This window comes from Jaculus jaculus, chromosome 8 (assembly GCF_020740685.1).
Source record: "Jaculus jaculus isolate mJacJac1 chromosome 8, mJacJac1.mat.Y.cur, whole genome shotgun sequence".
NCBI lineage: Eukaryota > Metazoa > Chordata > Mammalia > Rodentia > Dipodidae > Jaculus > Jaculus jaculus.
Window position 1 is genome coordinate 23556403 of NC_059109.1, and position 19732 is coordinate 23576134.

At 40.6% G+C, this 19732-nt stretch overlaps 1 protein-coding gene across 1 annotated transcript in view; it reads left to right on the forward strand.

Annotated features, from left to right (window-relative positions):
- Col9a1 (collagen type IX alpha 1 chain) overlaps window positions 1–19732 on the forward strand; it is a 92766-nt gene that overhangs the window by 71766 nt on the left and 1268 nt on the right. The window contains exons 34-37 of the mRNA XM_045156687.1: window positions 642–788; window positions 972–1026; window positions 3377–3565; window positions 11700–11777. Coding sequence (XP_045012622.1) covers window positions 642–788; window positions 972–1026; window positions 3377–3565; window positions 11700–11777 — 469 coding nt within the window. The remainder of the gene's footprint in view (window positions 1–641; window positions 789–971; window positions 1027–3376; window positions 3566–11699; window positions 11778–19732) is intronic.

The window sequence follows — 19732 nt, forward strand, 5'->3', positions numbered from 1 at the left end:
TAAAAACCAACTTTCAGGACTGATGAGGTGGCTTAGCACTTGAAGGTGCTTGCTGACTGGACTCAAAGTGACACATGCATCTGGCATTCGTTTGTAGCAGGAGGAAACCCTGGCTCCCTGCTTATCCACCTACACACACAGGCATGTGCAAATAAATAAACTGAAATTGAAAAATCACAATATAAATTAGTAATTAAAAAAAAAAAAACTAACTTGCATTGTCTGGGGACTTGCTCAGTGTTAGAGAATGAGCTTAATGTGTGTGAGGCCCGGGCTCCATCGTCATCACTAAAACTAAAACAGAAAACCCAAACCACTGACTTCCTCTGCACTTGGTAAATAGATTTACGTATGAATAATGTGGTCTTAAAATATATATTATCCCAGGCTTGGGGAGATGGCTCAATGGTTAAAGGCCCCTTCTTACAAGCCTGCTGGCATGGGTTTGATCCCCCAGGACTCAAAAGGCCTGTCACCAAAAGTGAAACAGTTCTCTGGTGTTTATTTGCAGCAGCAAGAGGCCCTGGCACATGTGCATACACCCCCCCCACCCCCCACATACACACACATACACACAAATCAGTGAAAGACTTTATGGCTTGTGGCTAGTCTTGGTGTTACAATGTACTCTTTTGTTCCAGGTGGGTAACCCCGGGGAGCCTGGTCTGAGAGGGCCTGAAGGAAGTAGAGGGCTTCCTGGAGTGGAAGGACCAAGAGGACCACCTGGACCTCGAGGTGTGCAGGGAGAACAGGGTGCCACTGGCCTGCCTGGTGTCCAGGGCCCTCCGGTGAGTGGTGGTCACTCTCTGTGGTTTCTCTTGGAGACTCCATAGCAGACACCAGATCCTCAGGTGACAGTAGTCCTCATGTAGAAGCAGCCACCAGGGTTCTCGCAGCATCTATGTGTTTCCAACTTATAATGTCTTCTTTATAGTTCCAAACATAAACTGCTTTTTCCTTTCTTGTCCCAGGGGAGAGCACCGACTGATCAACACATCAAGCAGGTTTGCATGAGAGTAATTCAAGGTAAGTTAATCAAAATGGTTCAGCTGTTCCTGTGACAGACTCTTGCTCCTTAAGATTTTATGTTGTGTATGTATGCACAGGTAAAGAACAGTGACTTGTGTGTGCTTCAAAGGTGGGGTATTTTGAATAACGTTATGGCAGTTATGTTTCGTCCAGTTGTTGGTGCACATGATAGCTTCTAGCTTTACAGCACTATATTACCATAATACTCTTAGTTTTCTGTGTTAGCCTTCTGTCTCTTTGCCTCTGTCTCTCATCACCAGGAGGATAATCTTACACACACTCCATGCTGTTATACTTTGCAGCAATACAAGTTCTCAGGCACTTCTCTCCTTTAGATCCTGCCACTTGGTGTGTACGTGGCAGTCTTAGGATCTCTTTAAACATGTGGAAACAACATGACAAAAACCCATGTCCATAAGGAGCTCAAGGACATTGTTGCTATTCCTGAACTATGTAAGTGAAAAAAATAAGACACCATTGGACAGAAATTTTTCCCAAATGGTGATATATTACTTCATGTGATAATCTTTATTCCTATTTGTTTATAGTCATGAAAAATGTTATTCATTTTGAGTTTGTCTACTTATGACATCACACAAAAAGTAGAGAACAAAAAAATCCTCTGAAACGGAGGTCACCTGTAACACTAGAGTCTTCTAATGGGAAATGACCTGATTCTGGTGTAACCTATTGTGTCTTAAAGAAATGTCTTCTTTTCTATGCTCTCTAGGCAGTTTAGTTTGTCTAACAGACTTGAAGAGTTTTTCAGGACAAAATGAGAGTGAAATGAACACTTCTATATTTGGAAGCAAAATGTATTTCTTCATCGCATCCATTTTATCTTGGATAACCATTTCAATTTTCAGCATTTAACATATCTAGAAAATTGTAATTTTATGTTTAATAAGTAAAGCCATATTTAGAATATCCATATTTAAGTTATTAAAATATGGTTAAAACTTTGTTTACAATTCACATTGCCCTTCACATCTTACAGCTTTAAAAATAATATGCTGCCGGGCGTGGTGGCGCACGCCTTTAATCCCAGCACTAGGGAGGCAGAGGTAGGAAGATCACCACGAGTTTGAGGCTACCCTGAGGCTACATACTGAATTCCAGGTCAGCCTGTGCTAGAGTGAGACCCTACCTCAAAAAACCAAAACACTAAAAAAAAATAAAATAAAAAATAATAAAAAATAATATGCTAGAATATTCCCCTTAAAGAATTTTAATGGGGAGATTTTTCTTTCATTCCATAGCTTTAGGGGGTGATTTAAAATCAATTTAAGAAGCCTAGAGCTATTAATTTTTAAGATAAACTGTGACCATTCCCAAGGAAGTTTTATTTATTTATTTATTTACTTATTTGAGAGAGACAGACAGAAAGAGGCAGGGAGAAGAAGAGAGAGAATGGGCACGCCAGGGCCTCCAGCCACTGCAAACGAACTCCAGACGCGTGCGCCCCCTTGTGCATCTGGCTAACGTGGGTCCTGGGGAATAGAGCCTCGAACCGGGGTCCTTAGGCTTCATAGGCAAGTGCTTAGCCGCTAAGCCATCTCTCCAGCTCCCAAGGAAGTTTTTAAAAATATTTTTATTTATTTATTTGAGAGACAGAGAGAGATTGAGTGGGAGAAATGCAGATAGAGGGAGTGTGTACGGGCACGTCAGAGCCTTCTGCCATCGCAAATAAACTCCAGATGCGTTCACCACTCTGTATCTGGCTTTATGTGGGTACTGGGGAATTGAACCCAGACTGCTAGGCTTTGCAAGCAAGCCTCTTTAATCACCGAGACATTTCCACAGCCCAAGGAAGGTTGTTTTTAATAGTTGTTATATACTCTGAGCATGAAAAATAATTTGGAGAGGAAGCATTTATGAAATATAATCCCCAGACATTTTAGGTCATATAATATCTTCAAACTATAAAAAAGGCTTTTAGTTTCTGATGCTAAATCTTACATAATGTGGAATCCTAATTCTGATCCGTGCCCTTGGCTTCCCCATGCTTGTGTATAACACTTCCATCATGTTAAGCAACTTGTCATTCTGGTTTTCAGGTATCTGACCAGGATTAGGTGACTTACTGATCCTCCTAGAACAGTATTCATCACAGAGCCCTGCAGTTGAATCTTCATCCCCTTTGCAGACTATCAGGGCCAAGTAAGGGAGCACCAGTGAAGCTTCCTGGCAAGAGCTCCATGGAAAAATACCCAACTTTATTCGCTTCTCACCTCCCCAGTTTGGAAGCTTTAGTGACAAATTTAGAAAAGTGGCATTTGAAATGTCTTTCTTTTCATCTGCGTTGCTGCTGGGTTTCTGATGCTCGGGGGCATTTATTATCTTTCAGAACATTTTGCAGAGATGGCTGCTAGTCTCAAACGTCCAGATACAGGTGCTTCCGGTCTCCCTGGGAGACCTGGACCCCCTGGACCCCCAGGTCCCCCCGGAGAGAATGGCTTCCCAGGTCAGATGGGAATTCGTGGCCTTCCAGGCATTAAAGGTCCCCCTGGTGCCCTTGGCTTGAGGGGACCTAAAGGTAAGAAAGCTACTTTGTTCTGATAGAACCAAAACACACATGTCGTCTCCCCTGTTTTGAGGTGTAGAATAATCTGTACCCAAGCTCACAGAATCCATATGTTATCAATCTCTGAATACCCTTGAGAGAAGAGGATGTAACCTCTTCCAGTGGTGACAGCAGAGATCTGCAACCTCTTCTGTGCTAGTCTGTTTGTTTTTTAACCCCCCAAGGTAGGATCTCACTTTAGCCACATCTGACTTGGAACTCACTCTGTAACCCAGGCTGGCCTTGAACTCACAATACTCCTCCTACCTCTGCCTCCCTGGTGCTGGGATTAAAGATGTGTACCGCCATGCCTGATTATGCTATTCTTTTAATTCTGCTGTCACAACACAAGAGCAAATCCTAGAATTCAGTTCTTCTCATATTTAGTACCATTCTCACACTGTGCTTCAGCCATAGCTTAAAGTAAACCTCACAGAGTCTATTAAAGGGCCTTCCAGCATTTCTTTGAGACTCCAAAGTCATTGTAAAAGTCAAGCTTTTACAAGATGGTGACTATCCTCAGAATGTTTGTATCTGTTACCCTAACACATTTGTTTGCAGGATAAGTGATCTGTTATTATATCATGAATTGGAGCTGCTTCCTTCCTTTAAAAAAATGACATTGGGTACTTACTTTTTATGTATTTTCAGTTCCAAAGTACAGTCTAACTTTATATTTTCTTTAATATGTGAGTCATGTGAGTCTGTGCACTTTTATTTAAAGTAGACTAAGTTCTTGCAGACTTATTTTGCAGAAAAACAGGTTTGTGATGGTATAAGGTATTTTGTAAGACAGGAGGATGGGCTGGTTGCCTCAGATGGTGTTTGCTTTTTGAGGTGAGTGTGTCAGCTGGAGGTATATGTACCCTGGATAATTTACAGATTAAATGAAGTATTAAATGAAGTGAGGACTATTTTCTATATTGTGATGAGTTATTGGCAGCTCTCTGGGGAGCTTCAGAAAGATATGGCATCAAGGACAAGGGTCTTATTTTTTAAAATATTGTGGTGCTTTAATTAGGGATCAATATTATGGTGTGAGTGGTCAGAGGGCAAGCAGGCTGCCTTGTGGAATCTATAAATGAATGGCTGATGTGGTTGGCTCACTGCACCCTCAGCTGGAACAATTTATTTAATTACTTTTTTTTTTGGCATGTGCAGAGCTGCATGTTAAAAATGAGCTCTAATTGGGGCCTCTTGTAAAGCTGGTGCAATTTCAAACTTTCAGAGGCTGTCCAAATGAGAAATGTTGGGCGGGGGGGATCCATCTACAGAGTACAGCTTCCCTCTGCAAGCATCACATGTCTACTCACCTTCGTCCTTTTCAGCTACCAGTGTAGGAGCCCATGCCTTAGGCACCATCTATGTGTGGTCCCTTTCACTCTGCAGAACATTTCTAAGAAACACCAACTGCCTCAAGCGGGTTGTTGACTTAGTTGGGTTTGGGGAAAGGTGCCACTTTCCCTGGGTCTTTAAAGTAGTGATTGTCAAAGGCCCCTGAGTCATCAGCATCACCAGGGACCTTGTGTGGTCTAACACCCACTGAATCATAAGCTCAGGGTGGGGCCTAGCACTTGGTTTAACCAGCTCTCAGGTGATTCTGATGCAGAATTACATTGGTGTGATGTCACCAAATACACATTTTCTAACCAAAATTGAATACCTTGGGGGGTCTACGGAAATCACAGCCCTGTTTTCTTTGGCTAATGGGAAGTCACCAGATTTGGAGCAGGGCTCAACCTTGAGCTGGTAACAGAACTCTCCTTTGAGAAGGAGAATGTCTGTGTTACTTGGTCCTCTGAGAGAGTCTAGCCAGATCGCCTCCCTCTATCTTTGCAGCACTTTGGAACCACCGGAGGAGCTGTAAGAACAGTCGTACCTGGGCCTCACTTGCAGAGATTCTCATTTAATTGATCTGGACATTGGGAGGTTAAAATATCCCCCAGGTGGCTTTGACATGGAGCCAGGATTGAGAATCTCTGAAAACAAAGGCAAATTGTTGGAAGCTTTCTGGAAAGCTCCTGCCCACACTGATTTATGTCTACCCTGAACTAGTTTGGTTCCAGTGTTCTGTATTTGGAACCTGGAAAATATCTCGAGCACCAAGTTCATTTGCCAATCACAGCTGGTTCATAAAGCTGTTTCTCTCCATGTTTTTCATCTTTAATATTCACAACATTAATTATATTAGAGTTCTCTAGACAAACAGAACTGAAAAAGTGAATACGCATTACAAAGATTTATTAGATTAGCTATCAGGATACAGGCGGGGCAGTCCAGCGATGGCTCTCTGCAGGCTGGAGAGTTGGAGAACCAGGTAGCTGCTCAGCTCCTGAAGCTGGGCGCCTCAGCAGTCACACTGTGGCATTGAAGGACTGGAGGATGACTGTTGTTGCTGGTCTTCAGTCCTTGTTGGAGGGCTGAAGAAGCTGGATTCCAGTGTACTCAAGAGATAGCAAGAACAGGGAGGATTGTATACAGCAGCAAGTTGCAAGGGCAGCCAGGAGAAAGGCCCTATCTTCATTCTATATAGCCCACCACTGAAAGGACCACATACTCTGGGGGAAGGCATACCTCCTTCTATCAGTCCTTCCTAGATCCATCGCAATCCCCCATCCCCGAGAGGCATGTCTCTTACTTGCTTCTGATCATGTTGACAGCAGAATTTTACGGTCATATAGGCCATCATCATATCACTTTAGATAGAATCATTTCTCTTCCTGTAAGTCTCCATCCCTTTCTAGTCATTCAGTCTCTTTAAACTGCCATCTTTAGTTAGTTTTACTTCTAGAACTTGGGGTAGAGGCAGGGAGTGGGAATCAGATTTTCCTTAGCAATCATCACTGTCACAAACTTAGAAATACACTGTTCCAGATTTCAGGGCCCTGCCAGTAGTAATTAACAGGAAGCATGTAGTTTGCTATGACCCAGTGGATTGAAGTGGAACCACCATGTTGAAATTTAAATTTTCAGCAATTCTCAGAGATGCAGTTCATTCTTGGCCACTGCTTTTTCCTCTACCTAACAAAGAGATGCAGTTCACTGTTGTCCATCACCTTCCCTTTACCTAGTAAAGAGGGATGGTGTGAGGCTTACTCTACAATTGAGTCACTTTCCTCATGGAAATCTTTCCTCAGGGAAGCCATAATATAAGGAAGGAGGTTGTTTTATTATGACTGCTTTTAGTAGTTCAGGTTATGTCTTAATCAATGTTTTCATATAAGCACCATATGCTAACGGATTGTGCTACTGGAGCTCTGTTAATCAATATTTTCAATAAGAAATAAGAAACAAGTGGATGCTATCAGTAAGAGCTTATAACAATCTGCTTTGATTTATAGTCAAAGCTTAAAGTTCATATGAAATTTTCCTTTGTTTATTCATATGTATGTATGCAATATAACACAAACGTAGTGACAATGTCTGTGGTATGTGGGTCTTGTATGTATGTGAAAGCAGAACATGAGACATCAGAGTGGCCTTATATTCACTTTATTTAGTATTATGTTAACCTTCATTCCCTAAAAAATATTTTTAAATGTTCATGGTTAGGGTTAATTTTAAGTCCCTTTTGAGTATGACTATGTATTTATATTTTAGTGTGAGCCAAACATATAAGTCCATATGTAAATGGAGGTTTGCAAAATACATGTCTTTGACTAACACCTCATCTGCACTAATCTCCTCACTAGGAGATTGGGCCTAGATTTTAGCTCATAGAAGTGAAATAAGGGCTGGGGAGATTGCTTAGTGGTTAAGCGCTTGCCTGTGAAGCCTAAAGACCCTGGTTCAAGGCTTGATTCCCCAGGACCCACGTTAGCCAGATGCACAAGGGGGCGCACGCGTCTGGAGTTCATTTGCAGTAGCTGGAGGCCCTGGCATGCCCATTCTTTCTCTCTCTCTCTCTGCCTCTTTCTCTCTCTGTCACTCTCAAATAAATAAATAAAACGATTTTTAAAAAAGAAGTGAAATAATAGCTACTGAGGAGTGAGAACTTCTACTCTTCACATGGGCTCTTTTTCTACTCAGATGATATTTCTTTTTATATCTAAGACTTTTTATGTATAGTTCTTTAAAGTATTTATTTATTTGAGAGAGAAAGAGAGAGAGAGAGAGAGAGAGAGAGAGGGAATGGGTGCACCAGGGCCTCTTGCTGCAGCAAACTAACTTCAGACACATGTGCTGCTTTTTGCATTTGGTGTGTAACATGGATATGGGGGAACTTGAACCTGGATCTTCAGGATTTGCAAGGAAGTACCTTCAACCACTCACTGCACAGTCTCCCTAGCACTTGTGTGTATTTTTTAGACTGAGTAGACTACAAAGGTGGAACTTTAGTTCTCAGACCCAGTTTTTGTACATTGCTACAGAAGACAGGACCAAAGTTTGAGGAGGTGGATGAGCTCTGCTGACAGAGCCACCCATGCCTATAGTTTACTGTGGAAAGAGATGTTTGTACTGTGGCTGTCTCACACCCTGTAGCAGTTACTTTCCCATTGAAGGGACCAAGCATCTAACCAGAAATAGCTTGCAGAAGTCAAGGCTTTATTTGTGGGTTACGGTTTCCAGGGACAGTTTCATCCTGGTGGGGAGAGCATGGAGTAGCTGACAGCTGGGAATCACATCTCTACACATCAGCAGGGAAGAAGTAAAGAGAATTACTTAGCTAGTACTGGCAAGCATCCCAAGGTCCACCTCTTTTGATGTACCTCTTTCAGCAGGGCTGCACCTCTCAAAGACACCACCACCTGGGGGTTAAGTATAAGGCTTAATCACAAATATATGGCACTATGGGGAACAGTTTTCATCTGAAATTTTATTTCCTGTGATTGATAGCCAAAAAGAGAGTATCACAGAACAGAAGTGCTATTTCTTGCAAGCAAAAATTTAACATTGGTGTGGCTCCTTGCTAGAATGTGTAAATAAGTTTCAATTTTCACTATCAAGGTGAAAGCTACATTGTTATTTTTAATCTTCATCTCAAATCTTCAGAGAATGTAGCACATTTGGAGACTGTCTTCTCATTGTCAACCTCTAGAATTATCATGGTATGACATTTAAATTGCTGAGTTAACAGCAATGCTTTAGCTGTTAGTTCTTAATATGCTAATTATAATATCCACTTCCTATCGTAGTCCATACTGGTGACAAGTGACAAAATAAATAGCTTGCTTTTGTGACTGCGAGTTCAAGTTGAGCTTTGAAGACTTACACAGTATTTTAAAAGCTTGAAGTGTTGTGAAACTATAGTCAATCCATCATAAAAATTCAGATAAGTACATTCACAGCAAAAATAAAATTAGATAACTAAAAATTCACATGATAATTAAAAGTTTTTGTCTATTTGACTAATGTTTTAGTGATTGTACAGATATTCATCCCATTTATGTTGTATACCTGACTTTGTCTTTTAAATTACAACAAATTTGACTCAATGTTGAGTGAAGTTGGGTTGATATAATGCTTATAGAAAGATTATATGTAGAATTTGTGGCTTTGTGTCTTTTAATAGTGTACTAGAATAGTGATATATCACTATATTAGTAGAGTAGGAGAACATAATGCCCTAATAGGAATAGTAGATGTCATTTAGGGACCAGTTCATTAAGTATTAAGGCATTTTGTTAATGAGGCCAAGTTTCTGAATTTGGTCTCTGCAGGATCCAGGATAATTAATGCAACTTTGTTCTGTGGCTGCTGAATCACCAAATTCAATCACCTATCATAAATGTCTTGCAAGTACCCACAGCTGGTTGTAGTCCAAAGTTATTCCCAATAAATTATGAGTCAGTAGTGAGATACACTTGTGACAGTACACTTTAATTTCTAAAATTCATTCAATTTTGACAATACTAAGTTTACATTGTTTGAAACTTTAAACAGTGTATGAAAGGCATTTAGTAAAGGATTTCCCATCTCTTTGCCATCTGCTTAGTTTCTTTTATAGTTCCAGTATGTGATCATTATTATAAGTTTTTTTTTTACAAATCATTATAATCAATGGTATGTAAGGATATATGAATATGAATTTTCCCTGAATCCCTTAAAAGTAGAATGGTATTGTTCATAGTAAGTGATCTGAACCTTGATTTTTTTTTTTTTTTTTTTTAGTTAATATGTTCAGTAGCATAGGAATCCATTCTCTAGAAGTTCCACAGTGTTTACATTTAGTAAACCTTCAAATCATTTCCAGGCTTCTGCTGTTAGAGCAAGGCTATGCTGAACAATGGTGTACACCTTTTATCTCTGTACACAACATTAACATGAACTCTTTCTGTACCTCTAATTCTAACTTGAGTTTCTAGAAGTAGCATTTCTGGGCAAGATGAAACTTCCGTTTGTTATGTTGATAGTTATTGCCAAATTCTCTTCCCATGACAGTGCACCAGTTTTTACTTTCTGCAGCAATATGCACTTCTGTTTTTCTATAAACTTGCTAAATAGCTTTAATTTAATTTTGGAGCTTTTCATAGCCTTGTGAGTTAAAATAACATTAAAAAATGCATTTATTTTATGAAAGTGAATACAGAGTCTTTTTCATCTATGTAAGTCATTTTGTTTGTTTCATGACCTGTCTCATCATGCCATTGGCTCATTTTTCATTGTGTAGTTAGCTTTTCTTTCTGTATAGTAGAGTTCAGAACACATCATATCCTGCATCATAACTAGAAAGGCTGACTCAAAATTAAAAATGTAAAATAATTCTCCCTGTTTCTTTCTATTTCTTAAACATTTGATCCACTTGTAAATTGTGCTGGTGTATTCTACGAGGTCTTGAGGTATTAGTACTTAACTTTTTATCTAGGTGATTATTCACTTTTATTATAGCACCATTTGTTGAATTGAATTGTTCATCTTTTCCAACATTAAGATGCCATTTTTATTTTAAATCAACTTGCATTTGCACTTACTTCTATACTTTATTCTGTCTCTTGGATCATAATCACCCTATTGTAATTGATTTAATATCTAGGGGGAATAATTCTTTTTTATGAGAGAGAGAATTGGTGTGCCAGGGCCTCCAGCCACTGCCATAGAACTCCAGATGTGTGTGTCCCCTTGTGTGCATGTGTGGCCTTGCACACTTGTGTCATCTTATGCATCTGGCTTATGTGAGATCTGGAGAGTCGAACATGAGTCCTTAGGCTTTGCAGGCAAGTGCCTTAATGTCTAAGCCATCTCTCCAGCCCTAGGGGAATGAATTTTTTGTGCTGCTTTTCTTTGGAGGGAATTATGGCTATTTTAACTTACATGTTCCTCTATATAAATATCAGAATCATCTTCTCTGGTTAAAAAAATGTGGGTTTTTCATATTAAGATCAGGATTAATATTAAGCTTAGGGCTAACTAACAAGTTTTTCTAAGGATGTTACTCTACTGACTATTTTTTTAATCCATTAGATTTTCAAATTCTTTCATGTTGTACTTGCATATTTCAATTAATCTCATGTCCAACTATTTAATATTTTATTTCTACTATAAATGGCACTGCTTTAATGAATGTTACAATTGGTTGGGGTTTGCATATATGAACACTACTAAATGTCCATTTACTGGTGTCTATAATTCTGTACCCTGCTAGTATACTGAAGTTTTTCATTATTTCTAGTAGTTTTGAATTGTTTTTCCAGTTTTAAAATACCAAGTTTACCTCCAAATAGAAATTGCTTTAATTCCTCAGACCACATGATGTGTAGCAATGACAATAACAGTACAACAGTGAGCTTCCTCATGGATCTGCCTGTGGCAGAGGGGCTTCCTGTTTCCTGTTAAGTATTACACTAGTTTTCAGGATGCTTTGTACAATGATGAGCAGATAGACATGTTTTTATCAGATTAATGACACATCCATTGAGCCTTATTTTGCTGTTTGATGGATGCACGTGCAATTTTGTGAAATGCCATTTCAGTGTCGGTGAGTTGATCTATTTTTTTTTCTTCTTAGATCTGTTGATAAGATGATATTGATTTTCATGTTGTCCCATATTTACTAGTATAGTTTGTGGAAGTTTAATGATTTTGTCTCTGAATTTGAGCTTTGCTTAAAGTTTAAAATACAAAATTAATATGCGTATAGAAAAGTAACATTTTCCTTTATGAAATGCAGGTGACTTGGGAGAAAAAGGGGAACGTGGACTTCCAGGAAGAGGACCTAAGGGTTTGCCTGGAGCTACAGGTCTTCCAGGTAAGTGAGTTATATGTTCACAGAGGTGGAGAAATTGGTCACTGAGTAACATTTTAGAAGTACTGTCAAGTCACTTAAACATCTCAAACGATGATATAGGTGACATGGATTTTTCATAACCAGCTTTAATGAAGAATTAAATGGTCTTTTAATCATGTCTCTATTCCTTATGGGAAAACCAGTGTCAAGACTTGAAATATTAATTTCTTAAAGAGAGGCTTTAAGAAAAATAGTGGCAAAATCCAGCCTAAATCTGCTTGTTATAAAAATCCGTGAGGGCTGGAGAGATGGATCAACAGTTGAATACTTCCTCTGAAATCATGAGGCCTGAGGGGGCTTGAAACCAACCCCCACTCAAATCTTCAGATCCCAGGTAAGCAGCAGGCAAAGGATGTAACCTCAGTCCTGTAAAGAAGAGCAGAGAAGGGAACCGCCTGGCTCACAGAGAGCAACAAGCTCTGGTGTAAGAGAGTCTGGCTCAAACAAGAATGGACAGAAGAGCAATAGTGCAGGACCCCTGAAGCCACCCAAGGTGGCAGGGGAACATAAGAGGCTCTGCAAGGGCACACACATGCATACCGCCTTCCCCCACCAACACTTACACACCACACCCAACTTCCCCCACACCTGAATGAACAGCTGTATTCAGTTCTAGCTAATAGGACAGGTCCTTGTTATTTTATTATCCTAAGTTATTTATTATAAATGACTATGTTATGGTGCTGGGGTTTGAACTCAGGGCCTGGCACATCCGAGGTTAAGTACTTTACCAATGAGTTGTGCTCCTAGCACCTAAAGCCTGTAAACCCAGAGCAGTTGGAAAGTTAATTCAAGTTTTTAGCTATTCATGTGGTACAGGAAGCAATTGAAATTTTATTTTAAAAATTTCTCTCAAACACCCAGGCCCTTCAAGAATGCCCCTCCCCCAAGAACAAACACCCCAAGCGTTCCTGTCACAGCCTCAAGGAACGTACAGCACAACTGCTTGGCCTCTGTAAGGAGCCCAGTTCTGTCACTGGGTGTCCATGTTGTCTTTATACCCTGTCCCGAGGACACAATGATCCCCTGGGAAATTAAACCCAACCCCAGAAGCAGCTCAGTGGGACTGAAAGCCAGCTCAGCTCAGGGGTATTATTAGTGATGTCACTGCTTCTGGTGGACTCACCTGGTGATTGGGGATGGCTCCTGGGCCCAGCTATGTCTGTAGATGGGCAGGGTTAAGGCCGGGGTAAAAGCTTACAGGTACTCACTACCATTATGGATTTGGAAAATTTGGTTTAGAAAAATCAGTGTTCATTTTGTAATTCTGCCAGAGGTTACATTTTTAATCATGGCTATAATTATGGCCAAAAAAATTCTTGCTTCTCAATTATCTATTTCATTGCTTCTGGGGATTGCTTCCTTATTAAAAGCTTTCAAAAAATCTGAATACATTTGGAGACAGCTCAAACACTGACTTTCTAACAGTATGATTCGTGGGCCTGTCAAGATACTTTCACAAATTAATACATTTTTGTGATTGGAAAAGGAGAGAAAGTCTGGTTGGAAGTACAAAGGATCAAGGAAAGATTTCAGTCCATGATAAAGAGTCGATTTATTGACGGATGTTTTAGAGGAGAGTGCACTTTTCTTCTTTACCAGCGGTTGTGATAGGAGTTAAATATGTTAGCTTAACAACTGCCATTTTATTGATAAATCACAGTCTCCCAATCACTGAGCTGAACCACTGGCATCACATTATGCTATTGGAAATACATTATGTTTCTAATGACCTTACTTTAAAAACATCGGTTGGTAAACCACATTCTAATTTTAAAACGAACCTGTGGCTTTTACAATCTTTCCGCCCCCTCTTCCACAAAATTGCCTGAGCCTAAGATTTAGGAACATCAGCTGAGTGTGTGCAATGCCTAGGTGCCCTCAAGGAAGCCCGGGATCTCCCCTGGAGGCAAATGGCCCCCCAGGAGGCCCTGAGTCTGGAGGGTAAATGAGTTCTCTTCAGCCACGGGGCAGCCAACGAGGGGCTTGCTGGTGGATTCTCAGTACAGCAGACTGTGTGCAAGTGTGGGCAAGAGAGAGAGAGGTAGTAGAAACATTTTCTCCTTTCTTACCATCATTTGTGTGGGTTCCTGTGTCCTCAGACCGGCCATGATCCCCTTCCTATCCCCCCCCCCCCCCTCCCCGCTTCCGAAGGAGCCCAGACAACAACCGGGGTGGGTGGGTGAGCTTGCGAAAGCAAAAGACTTCAGGGAGGAGTTTGGGTGTGAACAGCTCTCTCCGTTTATGGCCAAGGAAATGGGTTTATAAGGATCTGAGGGCAGGGGAAAGGGTCCTAAGGGGATTGGATGTATCAGGTTCATTTCTGATGCCTAATTAGCATATGGGGACATTCATTCCAGCAGGTAGGCAATGGGGGAAGTGTGTGATCTAGTCTTGGGGATGAGCTGAGTGAAGGCTGATAAGGCGTTTCCCAGGCAGCTGGCCAAAAGTTACAGGGCTATGGGCCGAGCCTGCGTTCAGGTGTGCTGGGTTTGGAGAGGGAGTGGCTTCCTGTAGCCTGGGGGGCCTTAGCCATGCCTGGTAGGTAGCTCAGGCCCCTCTCCTGAAGGCTCCCTGAAGACTCCAGCCTGTGCCTGGCAATGCCCAACACCATTGGTCTTGGAGGAAATACTTAAGTCTGATTTTAAAAAATATGTTGTGGACTCACTTTAATAGTCCTCTTAATATGTGGCCTTTTCTTTTTCTTCATTTAACCAACCGTTCCCTCCTGGTGCTACCTTCAAAATCACCACTGTCTGCTTTTTACCCACTCCCACTTTTCTGTCATTGATCATTGGCCATTTATCCTATTTTTATTGCAATGGTTATCTTATTTGGTAAAGGAGACTTTTGTAAAAGAATTCACACAATTCCTTCAACATATACTGCATTGTCACATTCCACAAAAGCTAAACTCTATATAAGAAATGCAAATTTGGGCTAATAAAAAACATGTGAGTAAACCGGTAGATTTATCATATGATCACCTATTTAATGATGGAAATCGTGTGTGTGTGTGTGTGTGTGTGTGTGTGTGTTTCTTTTGGCTTGCTTACACGGGCCCTTTCATTCTGTAGTATGTGTTTACCAAAGGCTGCCTTTCAGTGTTCCAGCCAGGATCTGCCTCCATCAGTGCAACAAGTCTACCCTCTGGTGTTCACACAGAGAATTACATAGATATTCTTTTTAGTTTCCCAAATCTGGAAATGTTTTGTTTGGCAGTGACTTTTCATAGGTCCATGAAATTTCAAAAATCCGGGTAATCATTGGGAAGTTAGTGTGTCCAACAGACCCACTGGGCAATTAGAGAGCTTCAGACCCAGGCTCGCACTTTGTAGGGGACACGTAGCAGCACATGCCTGTTCCTCAACACAGCTGCTGAACTAACCTTTCATGCCCAATTTGTGAACAATATCTTAGCTTAGCTTTGTCAATACCTTGGACTGTGATATAGTGTCACTCCAAAATGAGATTCCCACTCTGCAAATTTGTAGCATAGTTGAAAACAAAAGTTTTGGGCCAGAGTTCCCCAGTCTTTTGTGTTAAAGGCAGGTCCAGAGGTATTTGGCATTTATGTAGAGCAAAACGTCATAAAACGTTCTTAGTTTCTTATGGTAGAGGTCTGGAAGAGTCAATTCTAGCTTTCAGTTATTATGTCTCTTTTTACTTCCCAGTCAACTTAGAATCAATGAATTCGGCAATGGCAACAACTGCAACACACACACACACACCCTCCCCAAATATTCCCTACAGAGTTAGCAAATCAGTAATAATGCATGGGAGTGTACTCCAGCCAGACTAGTGGTTAGGGGCCCTTGTCGCTAACTCCAGTGCTCTCTAGCTGGATGACTGGGTAGTTATCCCTCTTAGCATAGATCTATATGAGGAAAATGATAAAGGAATGAGCACAGAGCATGGCACAGGAGAAAGGTGTATTGAAGAATGTTGATGGTGGTGGTGGTGACAATGAAGATATCATCCACAGCCTCAAGGGGGCGTTGCTGCTGCATTTACCAAGACTGGCCCTAGACTGGCCATGAGCTTCCTTTGAGTCAAAGGAAGAGGGAGGGCTTCAGCTTCACCAGCTGTCTTCAAAGGCTGAATGTTGATTTAGAATAAAGCCAGGTCCAAACAAAACAAAAGCTAAAATGCATTAAATTGGAGCCTGGAGTGACAAATCCTTCACTTAGGAGGTGAAGGCAGGAGGATTGCTGAGAGTTGGAGGAGAGCCTAGGCTAGAGAGTAAGAAGATCCTGTCTCAACTCCCTCCCTTAAATGACTTGAACTGAGAAACTTAATGTGACAATTTCAAAAGCTTTCCTTTTGCTTTGTCTTCAAAAATAGTACTGGGGTTTGAAGACAGGGCCTTTTGCATGCTAGGCATGTACTCAACCTCTGAGTCATGGCCCCAGCCTTCAATGTGCTTTTTAAAAACATTTAAACTGATACCTTTCATAAATATAAGCAGTATTCTATGATAATAATCCCCTCCCAGTACCCTCTTTTCTTTCCCTCTCAAGTCTTCTCTCCAATGAATCCCTCCTTTCCAGCTAGTTTCTCTTCTATCTTGATGTCATCATTTTCCCCTCCTATTATTCTGGTCTTGCCATTTTGTATCTGGAAGACGGTATTGTAAGCACACCTCTTCTTCCTTTGGCTCTTACATTTTTTCTGCTGGCCGAGCCTTGGCGGGTGTGATAGAGATGCCTCAGATAGTGCTGAACACTCCACTGTAATTTCTTCCTAGCATTTTCCTGAGTTTTGAGTCTCCTCAGTGGTCACCACTATCTGAAAAGAGGAGCATCTTCTGCTTTTAAATGTTTACATTTTAGAGAACAAATTTCCATCAATTTAAGGTTTCTGTGACTATTCTATTAATGTTAAGTAAAAATTGGGATTAATTGTTAACATTTAGAAGAGAAAGTTTTTACTTAAATACTCCCTTCCTGCTTTCTGTTAAAAATTGTCCAGTTCTGGCAACATCAGCCTTCATTTTGCTGACACCTGCTGGATCCATACCCTGGTTACCAGCCACTCACCTACCCTTGTCTCCCCAACAGTGATGTGGAACATCAGTGGCATTTTCCACTGCTCTTGTATTATAATTTTTTTCTAATCAGCCCAGCAGGGGCTTTCCTAGTCCAGGCCTTTGCTTTCCAGTATTTTCTGTAGCTTTGAGTATGATCTCTGTTGGAGCCATTCAGCCATTCCCTTGTATTGCCAGAATAGTCACAGGTGATAGGTAAGCCAGTGGGTATGGCTCTGTTCTAGTAAAGGTGTTTCAAAAGTAAGATCTAGCCCACAGGCAGGGGTTGACCTCCCCTGATCTGCCTGCCCAGTCCCATGGTCTTTTCAACCTCTCTGTGGTGACCATGATCATTCTCTCTTTCTTGTCTTGATTTGATCTTGTTAAGACAGGCTTGATGGGTCTCAGTGGGGAAATTCCTAGTGACGAACTGCATGAAAATCGCTGTTTATATGTAGCTACATCTGACCTGTCTGTTAAAGCTCTACTCCAGGCTCTGCAGTATTAGCCTTACCTATGCTATGGATTAGGAAAGAGCTTTCTCCCATTAGAGGAAAATCACCCCCATAGTTGGAGAAAAGCTTATGGGATAAACTGTTGAGAATAGTATGCATTTTCTTAACTACATATAGCCTTGAGATGCATCAATTCAAAAAAAATATCATTCTTCCTTAAAGCTTACTGATACTTTACACCACAGCATTGTTTTGTGGACGTCTCATTGTAAGCACATAGGGAAGCATATGATATATGTAAAACGGAGTCTGTGTATGTGAGGTGCATAAAATAGTCACACTTATTAAGACCACATCACTGCAATGACTCATGAAATAACACCGCTAAAGAAGAAAGAGAATCAAAACCTGTGGGAAAGAAAGGAAGTAACTACACTGTGGTGGTTCAAATATAAATATATGTTCCCCACATAGCCTCAAATATTTTTGATTAAGGTTAAGCTTGCAGCTTAAGTCTCTAGAAGCCAGATGGAAGATGTGTCACTGGGGCAGATCTTGAGTTTAGCCTTGCTAAGGTATGTTGAGAGCCAAGTTTGAGCTCTGGCTGTTCGTGCTTGCTGCTGTTGGCTTCTCTCTTCCTCTCCCTGTGTGGTGGTTGATGAAGTCAGCCAACTTCCTTTGCCACTGATGTTATTTCCCCTGGAATCTGTAAGCATGAATTAAAGCCTTTCACCCCCTATGTTGATTCTAGTCAGATGTTTGTCCCAGCAATGAGAAGGTAACTGCAACACACACGTAAGCAACTGCACAGTTTAACTTGAAGATGTGGCTTTCAGCTTTCGGGAAGAATGACTTAGTTAAGAAGGCAGAGAGGGAATGAAGCGCTGTGTAAGATGATATTGCCATGGCAAATGCAGTTGCTTTTAGACCAATTTCCTATCAGCACTTTCACAGTGACAGAAGGAAAGCACACTGGTGTAGGGGGAGGAATGGTCAGTAGTGGGGTGCCATGCCTCAAGAATATGTCTCAAGGAGTGATCATGATGAAATGTAGAAAAGTCTGTAAGGATCTGGCCATGGTGAAGGTCATGCCGAAGTAAACCTTTGAGGAAAAATATCATGAAATTTTGTAGAGCACAACACAGTCTTCTAAATACGTTAATAAATAATGCCTTAATAATTGAAATAGTCCCCATTTTTAAAGACATATTTTATTTATTTACCTATCTGAGAGAGAGACAGAGAGAGAGAGGAAGGCAGGCAGGCAGGCAGACAGACAGACAGACAGATAAATAGACAGACAGATAGATAGATAGATAGATAGATAGATAGATAGATAGATAGATAGATAGTGATCCAGATGCATATATCTCCTTACAGAGGTACTAGGGAATTGAACCTGGATCCTTTGGCTTTGTCTGAAGGTCCCTTAACCTATAAAGCTATCTCTCCAGCTCCATACTGCCCATTTTACCAGATATTTTCACATAAAATTTAACTACAAGGAAGGTATTACCTTATCTTGTAGGTGAAGAAACATAGAAGTTGGTGATGTGCTAATGTCATGTGTTCATAAATAGCAGAGCTAAAACTTCAAACCAAACCATTTGTTTCCAAAAACTGTGTTTTAACCAACTTAGATTTGTCCTCTCCTCGTTTGTGTATAGATCCCTGTTAAATAAGGGAAGCTGTTTTGTAGTCCTGTTCACAAAAATATAGCACAAGTCATACATATACATGTTATGTATGATTCTAAATCTTCCAGTAGCCACATGAAAAACGTGAAAAGAATCAAGTGAGATTAATTTTAACAATGTGGATTTTGGATGGTTGAACTTAGGGTTTTACCATGTTGTGATGGCATGAAAGTGATGCAAATTTAGTAGAGACCTCACTTTGAATTTTGATCTTTTTTTTTCTCATTTTATTTATTTATTTATTTCACAGAGAGAAATATGGAGGGAGGGAGGGGAGAGAGAGAGAAAGAGAGGGAGAGAGAAGGTATGTTAGGGTCTCCAGTCACTACAAATGAACTCCAGATGCATATGCTACCTTGTACATCTGGTAAACATGGATACTGAGGAATTGACTCTGGGTCCTTTGGCATTGTAGGCAAGCAACTTAACTACTAAGCAATCTCTCCAGCCCTTGATCTTCTTTTCATATGTGTTATGATACACTCTCCCTCCTCTGATGCTGGGTAGTTCTGAATCAGCTATGAGATTATGAGTGGAAAGAACTGATAAGTTGGTGGTGTTACTGGTTTTGCTAAGTTATGATGTTCTATAGGTTAGGTGCATTTAACAATATTTTCAACATTGTCCTGTAGTAAGTTGAGGGAGATCTGTGTAGTTTATTTAACCTACTGGTATGGTATTTCATTCCATCACAATATAAATATAAATATTGTTAGAAAAATATTTTATAGTTTTCTC